Source organism: Anneissia japonica, unplaced genomic scaffold (genome assembly GCF_011630105.1).
Source record: "Anneissia japonica isolate Jap-2015-1 unplaced genomic scaffold, ASM1163010v1 scaffold4988_len2956909_cov206, whole genome shotgun sequence".
NCBI classification, from domain to species: domain Eukaryota; kingdom Metazoa; phylum Echinodermata; class Crinoidea; order Comatulida; family Comatulidae; genus Anneissia; species Anneissia japonica.
Window position 1 is genome coordinate 2,323,472 of NW_022696345.1, and position 11,408 is coordinate 2,334,879.

At 35.2% G+C, this 11,408-nt stretch overlaps 1 protein-coding gene across 1 annotated transcript in view; it reads left to right on the forward strand.

The window, feature by feature from the left end:
• The window catches only part of LOC117101902 (ATP-dependent translocase ABCB1-like), an 18,801-nt gene that overhangs the window by 2,109 nt on the left and 5,284 nt on the right, over window positions 1-11,408 (forward strand). The window contains exons 3-19 of the mRNA XM_033242018.1: window positions 763-993; window positions 1,444-1,577; window positions 2,124-2,200; window positions 2,436-2,530; window positions 3,025-3,149; window positions 4,879-4,995; window positions 5,630-5,798; window positions 6,589-6,825; window positions 7,144-7,347; window positions 7,437-7,607; window positions 7,828-8,023; window positions 8,204-8,346; window positions 8,657-8,728; window positions 8,932-9,114; window positions 9,793-9,876; window positions 10,419-10,622; window positions 10,972-11,072. Of these exons, the coding sequence (XP_033097909.1) occupies window positions 763-993; window positions 1,444-1,577; window positions 2,124-2,200; window positions 2,436-2,530; window positions 3,025-3,149; window positions 4,879-4,995; window positions 5,630-5,798; window positions 6,589-6,825; window positions 7,144-7,347; window positions 7,437-7,607; window positions 7,828-8,023; window positions 8,204-8,346; window positions 8,657-8,728; window positions 8,932-9,114; window positions 9,793-9,876; window positions 10,419-10,622; window positions 10,972-11,072 (2,543 nt within the window). The remainder of the gene's footprint in view (window positions 1-762; window positions 994-1,443; window positions 1,578-2,123; window positions 2,201-2,435; window positions 2,531-3,024; window positions 3,150-4,878; window positions 4,996-5,629; window positions 5,799-6,588; window positions 6,826-7,143; window positions 7,348-7,436; window positions 7,608-7,827; window positions 8,024-8,203; window positions 8,347-8,656; window positions 8,729-8,931; window positions 9,115-9,792; window positions 9,877-10,418; window positions 10,623-10,971; window positions 11,073-11,408) is intronic.

Below are 11,408 nucleotides of genomic sequence, written 5' to 3' on the forward strand. Positions count from 1 at the left end.
TACATATACTGTGTAGATATATATCGTCATAAATCCACGTTTGTTCTTGAAATTATATAAAAGGCGTTGAAACAAGGAATTGAAGCAATGAGTCATGTGGACTATAAAACACTGGTTTATTTCAAAAGAAATTTTCGATCAGTCATCTGGTCTTCTTCAGCTTACAAAACTAAATGACAAAGTGTGGCTGATACAAGAGATCTATTATACAAATAAACAATATTATTGTGATAGGCTTAGAGCATTAATAGGTCCATGCTATAGTAAAGGGCCAATTATCACATAGCTTATGTAAATTCCACTTAATTACTCTAGTCTAAGCAGTGATCAAAGCGGTGAATAGTGATCGGGGTTTGATAAACAGACCAAAAGGTAGCCGTTAACACTATTAAATTGTATATAAATCATCAAGAATAATAATAATTTAACAGTGTTAACGGCTACCTTGATTTATATTATATGCAATTATTTGTTTCCCAGCCGTACTTATTGTGTAATACAGTGAATCTGGCGGTAATTTGAATCTGTTCACCTATGATGCCTCAGTGGACTAATGTTTGTGACGCTCGCCTTGACAGCGAGAAATCGCAGGTTCGAATCCTGTCGGAGGCATTTTATTACATAATTTCTTCATTTATTTATATGTGCATATATTATATATAGGCCTATATATATAATATATATACAATATATATGTATATGTATATATAATTTTTATGATGCAATGATATTGAATGTTGAATATGTAAATCCATCTTGCAGTTCCGGTATGCTACCTGGCTAGATGTGATGCTCATGCTCCTCGGCACGTTGTTCGCCATTGTGCACGGTGCTGGCTGGCCTTTCATGATGATCATATTTGGTGAGATGACCAACGATTTTGTGGACAAAAATAAAAATATCACCCTTGAAGATTTTGAGAATGAAATCACCAAATACTCAATTATTTATTCATATATTGGCTGTGCTATTCTAGGTGCATCATTCATACAGGTAATCATTTATTATTTTATAAAATTAATAAGATATTGATTATTAATGGCTAAAATATTTATATAGAGTTCGTATATTGGTAAGTACAATACATCTACTGCAAGGGTGGATCCCTTTTTCAAATGGGGGTGGGGGAGGGTTGGGGCGCACAAGAATTTCAGAATAGGTTAGTGAGTAGCACGTAACATTGATTTGCATTGAAATTTTGAAAAGTGGCAAAGCTGGGGTCGCATTCTTCCCCCGAGCGCCCCTTACCCTACAGGATCCGCCACGGATAACTGTATCTATTTCAAATCGTTGGATTATTATGAAATATTTCGATGCCTTATGCTAATAAAATTCTTCATCTATATTGTATTATACTCTATTTGGTAGAGTATGACCTACGGATCTGTTTTTATTACCGATATATTACTATAAATAAAGTTATGAAAATATCAATTACGATAGGCTACGTTTTGGAGTTTGTCAAGCGAGCGACAGTCACATATTCTTCGGAAGAGGTTTTTCCGATCTATACTGCGACAGGAAATTGGTTGGTTTGATAAACACCAAAGTGGGGAACTAACAACCAGATTAGCTGAGTAAGTACATACGAGACAAACGATTTACCGTTGAAATATTTTTATGAACCTGATTTGTATAGTATTTTCTTAATCCATAAGTAATACCAATAAGCATTGGTACTTATATTTATATTTATCAGAAAGGCTCATATACAGTGAGTGCGATGGGTGCGTATGTGATTAAATATCATGTGACATTTGGTATTCATTTTTGTGCTTTGCGTCATGTACAGTATTAATTCCATTTTTATTCAATTGTGTTCCCTTCATTTTGGTATTGTACACTTTCACCTAGTGCAATGTTTTTATTCGTTAAAAGAAGATGGACTGTTCCATTTAAAAAAAAGTTTGACCGGAATTCAAATTAATCTCAACTTTAGGCCTACCCTAATGATTATGCAATATTTCAGTTCATATGCTTGTAATTCGTTCAATAAAATAACTAGTCCCAAATGTATTTGTGCGGAAATATTCTGGAATAGCAAAAACTACTGTGTTGCCTCTGATTTTCAAGTGCGTAGATATCTAGTGAATAAGCGTTAGTTAATTGTTTTATGTTCACAGTGATTTGGAACGAGTGAAGGAAGGTACTGGGGATAAGATCAGCTTTGTTATGCAGTTTACTTCACAACTTGTTGCAGGTACCAAACACCAAAAACTGTACTTATTTAGGCTTTGCTTAATTTTAATATAGATAATTGGATTGTGTTATATTCATACTGATTAGAGAAGCAGCGAAGAGAGGACAAGCATAACAAATTTCTCATTAAGGATACTTTTATGAATGATGAATGGATCTTGTATAGAATGTACAGATAACATCAATCTAATTGTATTAATAAATATAATATTATTTGCTTTGTTTACTTAAAATAGGATTTGCAATAGGGTTCTGGAAAAGCTGGGAATTAACATTGGTGATGATGTCATTCACTCCACTGCTGGCAATCTGTGGGGCATTCATGGCTGTTGTACGTATTGTCCCATTACAAATAATCTTAGGCTACTCTAAATCTTCAAAAGGAGATTTCACATACGTTTATTGAATCCTGTTAGTTCCAAGCCTTTCGCTGTTGCATGGAATGAAATAATAAGTAATGCGTTAAATATAAAGAATTATTTTCTTATGAGAATGTGTGTCTGTTTGAAGTTAAGCGTAGTTGTTTCAATAAAATCGCTACACTGTAGTATTATTTTTTTCTGCAACTGCTGCACTGTCCCCAATGCAGTGGATCATCGATTCGAACACATGACTGCTCCCTTGACCGACCAATTAGCATCAATCTATTTGTTTGCAATAGCATCAGCGTATTATGTGCTTTACTCGTCTAAATTGCAATTATATTTATGGGCTTATCTATTACTGCTTATATTAGATGGTTATTTTATATTATCTTATATATTATCATATCTTATCTTATCCTATCTTAACTTATCCTATCTTATCTTATGTACCTGTTTTTAGACTATTACGTCATTCGCCAAGAAGGAGCAGTCTGTTTACGCGGCAGCAGGAAGCGTTGCAGAGGAGGTACTCTCCTGTATCCGGACCGTCGTTGCGTTTGGTGGTGAGCAAAAAGAAACCGAGAGGTAGGTCATTTCATAATTCAGATTCAGTAAGTGGAGTTGAATAGCTTGGTGGTTAAGATGCTTGCCTTCCAATCCCAGGGTCTTGGGTTCAATTCCTGCCAGTTGCAGGATTTTTTCTCACGACATAAACAACTCCACTCCCTAAATCTCATATTGAGATTTAGTTTGTGTAAAGCATCGTGTGTGTATGTTTGTCTTGTGTAAGGGATTGTCACCTACATGTAGGACAGTGATATATATTCGCTAATGGCAATCCATGGCACATGTGTTGTGTGCCTAAAGAAAGAATAATAATAATAATAAGTACCTCTGAAGTCTATGCAATCATTCAATTAATTTTTCAATTCATCAATCAATACGGTTAGTGGCGGATCAAGGGGGAGGGGGGTAGTGAATATGGTGGCTAGCCACCCATCCCCCCCACTTCGGTGACCTCGAAAAAAAAATGGTCACACGTCTTATGTGTGTGCTTCTCATGTATTAATGTTACATGTAGCAGGCTACTCTCGTAAAACATACACTTTCTATTTTAAGCTTAACTTCTTTTCAGATGACAAGAGCGTCTAGCCGTCTACTAATTCCAAAAAAAATATCACAATGTCCGCAATGTAATAATTTCATAAGTTAAGAAATGTCTGAAGTTGTTGAAATGAACTGCATAAATGACCCAGGTTTTAACGAAAGTGTGCTGTACAACCGGTATTCTATCTCTGCCCACAAACATCTGAATTACTTATAATACACGACTCGAGTGCACGTGCCTCTATTATAATTTGAGAAGTATGAGAAAAAGCGTGTAATAATAATAATAATAATAAAAATAATAAAAATAATAATAATAATAATAATAATAATAATAATAATAATAATAATAATAATAATAATAATAATAATAATAATAATAATAATAATAATAAGATTGGTTTTCGGCACATGGTAAAGTAAATTAAAAATACATCAATGACAATTGAGTATTATTTTTAATGGAACATCACAGCGATTAATTTAATCGATGATGAATTTTATTATTAGGTAGCAATGGGGTTATTATGTGAGTGTCATTGCCGGTAATCTAAAGGTTTTCCCCAAATGTTCCCACCTCAGTCCTTAAATATGGTGTGGACTAATGACTTTGAAGTAGGTAGGCCTAAATTAAATACATCACAGACAATGTTTTTAATATTTTTTTTTCTATAGGCCTAGTACATCACAGATATTAATTAGATATCTATAGTATCCGAAAATCGCTGGTAAAACATCATGAGAAATTTGTTGGCGCTTCATCATTTTGACTCTATGGTGATGTGATGACGATGAATTTTACTATATAAAAGTTTCATTTCCGGTCATCAAGAGCTACTATTTTCTAAAATGTTCGTCCGCCACTGATACGGTAATTGTACAATGGGCCGTTTTGCTAAGCCCGGTCCGGCCGCCTTTGGAATTTCGTTGACAGCACGTGTGTTTATGGGAAGCACGCATTTTTGGCATGGTTTTGATTGGTCAGTTGTTAAACGTGATTGGGACGGTCCAGTTAAACTCTGGGAGGTCCAGTAGCACTATGGGCATTTTGTTGTTTAATGTAAAAAGTAGTCAGTAGGCGATATTGATACCTGTTTGAAGCCCAGCAATCAATATGTTTAAATTTCAACCGATGCTGTATCATAATTACTGATCAGTAGGCCTATTATTAACGTATGGGCTTGTTTGTTTTCCTTCTTTGCATCAGGTATAGCAAGGAACTTGTTGCCGCCAAAAACGTCGGAGTCAAGAAGGGTCTAACTACAGCTCTTGGTATCGGTCTGTTTATGCTGATTTTGTTCTGTTCATATGGACTAGCGTTTTGGTAAGAATATTAAAATTATTATAGTATGCGATTTACGGCACAATGAAGAGGTACCTATAGACTTCTCGTGACTGATTTTGTTGATTTCTTGTGAGTTTTTGGAGGATGTGAGACAAAATTTATACCGTCTTTATGATGGTGCTTTAATAAGAACTTTAAATACGATAAAATAAACTTAATATCTTCTCTGTATTCAACATCGATTTATTGTCATTGTGCACAAATCGGTTCACATGAAACTCGGGTTCCATTGGTTCCATAAAAAGAGCATAAACTTAACTAAAGATATATACAATATTTAAAAAAACAAGGTGCGAGTTACATAAATTATAAGAAAACAAACAAATAACATTTGGCAGGGTATGGCATATTATAAATTAATTATATATAATATTATGGAACATTATAGAAATCATATATATTAAATTATCTCTTGAAATCTTTATTATATAGTACTATAGATTTGTTAATAAAATACTTCATGTACATATTGATCTGTACCCATGTAGGGCCTACATTCTGCAAGAATGTTATATCTATCTCTCTTGATATTTACCCCACGTGCTATTCTACTCCTTTATTTCCCAAAATACTTGATGGGTGATGTGTATTATAATGTTATGTATACCTGAAGGTACGGACCAAAGATGGTGAGTGAAGACAAAATCGACCCTGGTGAAGTACTTACTGTATTTTTTTGCGTCATGATTGGTTCATTTTCTCTTGGAAACATTACGCCGCATCTGTCTTCTGTTGCTACCGCAAGGGGTGCTGCTTACGCCCTCTTTGAGATAATCGATAATGTACGTATTTATAGCATTATTACTCAGACTGGTGAATAGATTTGCTTCATGTTTACCTGTAACTGTCATGTAGTTATCTTATTTCTTACTAAAGGCAAGCACAGTCAGTTACAATAGACCTCATATTAAGGGGACACCTTCGGGACCAAATAGTTTCTACTTTAGAGATGTCCCTTACATAGAAGTTGATCATAGTATTAAAAGATATATGTTTCCTTGTTCTTTATATATTATTTATAACTAAGATGGTACAATACATACTCCAAGTATCGAATGCATGCCATCGTATATTTCGACATCAATTATGTCATCATCAAGGATGATATATAATATATGATGATTAACCATTTTGACATAATTAATGTCGAAATATTGAATCCCGACATGGCGTGCATTTCGATACTTGAAGTATGTATTATACCAGGGAACAGTGAAATTTCACTGTTCCCTGATTATACTATCGTATTTGAGATTAGTCAGTAGACCTTCCAGTTATTTATTTATTAGTATTACTATATTTGAAAGCGAGGAGACACTATCAGATAATAAAAAATACTATGATATAGTATATATAATGTTTCTTCATTCATTAAAACAGTTCTTTCTTTCGCTTTTGTACATGTTACATCATTATATTGCTTGGTTGTAAAAAGGTTTTAACTAGATTGTTCTTAACGATATTAAATTGTTTACGAGACCACATGAGTACCACCGTCTTCTAATATGCTGCAGTGTTGTCATATTATACTTTGTGTGAATTGATTCTGACTCTAACCATTTCATTGACAAGGTACCATCGATTGATAGCAGCTCCGATGGTGGACTTAAACCTGCATCCCTAAAAGGAAATATACAAGTGAAGAATGTAAATTTTTCGTACCCTACTAGGCCTGACGTACAGGTTTTGAACGACATCTCGTTGGAGATCGTCAGTGGACAAACCGTTGCTCTGGTTGGTTCGTCTGGTTGTGGCAAATCAACCATTGTTGGTCTCCTGCAGAGATTTTATGACATCAGCGGTGGACAGGTAAAATAATTTGACTTGCCACTGAATCCTTGTTGTATATAACGTAACCGTTTTCGTCAGATAGTTACGAAAGCTTATTAGGGCCAATCAAGTATAAGGCCTATATTGTAATCAGTCTGTACAAACGAATTATTAATCCGTACAAACAAATCCGTAATCCGATACAAACAAATTACTAATCTGTACAAACGGATTACTAGTCCGGTACAAACGAATTAGTAATCCGTACGCGGATTACAATATATACTTGATTGGCAATAATGGGCTTCCGTAAATAGTTAAACTTCTTCAGATTTTATATCTTGTGGATTGTCTTAGATCTTTTTAGATGGAGTGGAGATCAAAGATCTGAACATCAAGTGGCTGCGTCAAAACGTCGGCGTTGTCAGTCAAGAACCAGTCCTGTTCGGTTGCAGTATTGAAGAGAATATACGCTATGGCAGAGAAGGTGTCACACAAAATGAGATAATACAGGCTGCTAAATCTGCCAATGCACATGATTTCATCAGTAAGCTCCCAAAGGTATGAAATATATTAGTGATTTGTTTACAAGTTTAAGTGAGTTTGTATTTGTTAAGTTTATACTTTATGCCTTCAATTATTGTTTTCAGGGATACAACACCCTAGTCGGTGAACGAGGCGCCCAGCTATCCGGTGGCCAGAAACAACGCGTAGCCATAGCACGTGCTCTAGTGCGTAATCCAAAGATTCTACTCTTAGATGAAGCGACATCAGCTTTAGACAGTGAAAGTGAAAAACTTGTCCAAGAAGCACTTGATAAGGTAAGTAAATAGCCATCTTAACGTCTTAAAAACTTAGAACTACTTAGGTTAAATAACCAACATCATGACATCATAGAAAAGTTGCTAATAAAGAACTTGGTAAGGTAGGCCTACAGTAAATAAACATCATGACGTCATTAAATCATGTTAAAGAAACACTTGATAATGTATAGTAATGACGTCACTACATACTGCAAATTCACTTCTAAATATTGTTCAGGCGCAAGAAGGTCGAACAGTACTTGTAGTTGCCCATCGTCTGTCAACCATTAAACATTCTGACGTCATCTTTGCGCTGAGAGATGGACAAGTGGTGGAACACGGATCACACGACGAGCTTATGGAGAAGAACGGTGTTTACAAACAGCTGGTCACACTACAAATGATCGAAGGCGCAGCCGAAGAGTCCGTAACAGGTCAGTCCTCAGCAATGTTGTTATTTGCTACACAAAAGATGATTTGATTGATTGGCTGAACTATACTATTTTGTATTTCTATTACGAATCGTTTGCATTCCATTTCGGTGGTCAATATTCCAATAATTATTATTAGTTATTATTATCATTATATTGCTTGCCTGTTTTCGTTGATTACAGAGAAAAGCGATATAGACAAATCGGAAAAAACATCTTCAATTACTAGGCAAATATCCACAAAACGTCAGTTGTCTCGCCAAAGATCACGCGTTTCATCATCAGCAAGTGGTACCAGCGAAAACAAGGAAGAGGAGGAAAAAGAGGTAAGATTTATCTGAAAGCCTAACTTTATCAATGTATTTAAGCGGAAAGGGTGATAATATCTATTAAGAGCTTAACTCATATACGTGCTAAAGAAGAAAAACATATAGGCTACGATATACATGTAAGAGAGATGTGTATAAGAGACAGGTGCTATTCTACTCCTTTATTTCCCAAAATACTTGATGGGTGATGTGTATTATAATGTTATGTATACCTGAAGGTACGGACCAAAGATGGTGAGTGAAGACAAAATCGACCCTGGTGAAGTACTTACTGTATTTTTTTGCGTCATGATTGGTTCATTTTCTCTTGGAAACATTACGCCGCATCTGTCTTCTGTTGCTACCGCTGTTCGCCATCTTCTTCGGTGAAATAATAAATGTAGGTTTTATTTTTTGGCCAAATTTCTGTTGTTTTGTCGAAAAGTCCAATAGATGATTCTTTTAAAGAAAGTACAATCAACAAACTACAAATAGTATTAACAAAACAGTATAACTACTTTTTGTGTTTTTGTTCTGCTTATTAATATCACCACGCTCTTTACATCGTGTTGGTTTGTACCGTATATTGTGTGTGTTCGGTAGGTTTTCTCTCAGGACACACTTGAGGAGATGCAAGATGCTGCTAGGTTTTGGTCGTTGATGTTCGTGCTACTTGGTGTTATCACCGGATTGGGGAACTTCTTCCAGACTTGGATGTTCAGTATCTCGGGAGAGAATCTTACGATGCGTCTCAGAATCAAAGCGTTTTCCTCTATGTTAAGACAGGTAGGTTGTTTTAAAAAAAATATATTCAGTATAAACTCAATTCCCAGAATTGCTAATTTACCATAGAAAATGAAAATTAGAAAGCGCTGTTGTTTTTAAAATTGAATTGTTTTTTTTTTTAATTTCGATGTTATAACACTGGGAGTGATGAACAAATGGGAATTCAACATAATTTCCTTTAAATAATTAACTGTAATAATCAATATCTTGCTAGTTAGTAAAGTATACACAGGTTCCGTGGAGTGTATAATTTTATCAATTTTAGTAATTTGGGCGACCTTTCTAACTGTTCAAATAGTGGAAAACTTTTTCAAATGGCAATCATGTGATGCGTATGTATACTAACTTTCATTATGGTGCTTAGATAGGGAGAGTGGAGCTGTTTTAGTCATAAAAAATAGTTTAGGATTATCCAATATTAGGAATATCCACGTTCACGTCCGGAGACCAACATTCTAATGTTAGAAAAATTTAGTTATCGGCAATACCTTTCCGGATGATCCCAATGAGCAAATATGATGAAGAAACCAAAGTAAATAGCCTGAGTAGCCCTGTTACTTGACAGGACTTGAACACAAGGCTTTGGGATGGGAAGGCAGGTATCTTCAACCTCCAAGCGGCAGCTTAACTACATGCTGTTGGTTAGATTTTTTTTATTGATTTGATTATTTTTTTAAGGAAATGGCATGGTACGATGACCCTTATCATAGCACTGGTGCATTGACTACAAGGCTTGCCACTGATGCTTCAAATGTTAAAGGGGTAGGTAGTTGCTGCAACGACTAGCGTATTTCTTGCTAGTTTTTTTCTTTATTATTTCACTAAAGTTGAATTCCGACTCAACGCGTTGTTTTCCACCCTTTCCTTTGGTTCTAGTACCCGGTTTCACTCTTATGCCTTACAGTACGTGAGGCTCCAATTACAGGCCTTATAGTATCAGGTGTTTCACTCATAGGCCTTACAGTGTATTGCCAATGCCGGGTGTAGGCTCTCGACATTAAGGGAACATTTGCTCAGGAATCAGCCCGTGCTAAAATTATTAAATAAGATATAAATTGACATTTTGGCAATCAGTACACAAAAAAGTATTTCTCCGTCTCTTAATAAGTGTGTTTTTTTTTGTCTGACCATCCATTAGATCTGTATTAGTAGGAAGGGATTTATTCTTTTCTCTCTCCGTCCCGAGGCATCATGTGCCAGTAATGGCGAAGATGCAGTTATAAAATAAATACAAATCAAATAACACTGCATGTCCAAAAAATCACAACTTATATAAAAATTCAATTTATCTGTTATACTATTAGGCGACGGGTATTCGGATTGGAGCTGTTTTGCAGTCGTGTGTTACTATGTTAGCCGCTGTGTTTATTGCTTTGTACTACGGTTGGAAACTTGCTTTGGTGATGTTTGGCTGTCTTCCGTTCCTAGCTTTAGCAGGGATTTTCCAAATGAAAGCCATTTCTGGTAGTCAAAAAGCAGATGCCGAATTGCGTGAAGACGCTGGAAAGGTGTGTATATTATTGTATCTCTGTGTATTTATTATGTAGGATGTATATTATTATGTCTGTTATTATTATGTATATTATTTTTATTAATTTTATTACTTTCATTTTTATTGCATTTTTATCAGTATCATTTTGGTAATAGGTTATATTTAATACTGAGATATCCACTGGTGAGTTATGCCCTCTCCTCCCTGAGTTCTAGCAATCGAAAATCGAATAATCCATTTGGAAGTTTATATTCAAATGGTTTAAACGGTGATCGTGAGTGTTCTCTTTAAATAATGCTCAACCGTTTTATGAATATGACTTCCATTTCCTTTCGATATTTTGTATTGTTTTATTATATTTTTAGACTGCCAGTGAATCGATTGAGAATATGCGCACTGTGGCGTCTTTGTCATTAGAAGATCGTTTCTATGATCAATACTGCAAACAGTTGGACATACCTTTCGAGTAAGTATCATCATGGGATCATCTACTTTGTTCATTCATGCACGTGATGGTTTGATGGGTTCCTGCCATTGTTTTCAAGTGTGAATTGCATTTGTCTCTGATGCTGTTAAAGTTTTGATGGTGATGTTATGCCAACCTCTTTTTTACCCTCACTCCTCGCTGCTGAGGAAGGACTGGTGTTGTGCGAAAGGTCTAGTTCTATTTCTGGCTCTTACTTACGTTTACGTTTTAGCTGTTGCTTATCAAATTTCTATCAATACCAATATCCAGCCATTGTTTCACACAGCATTGTTATTTTTCAGTATTTTGCCTTTTATTCTATATATATATATATAT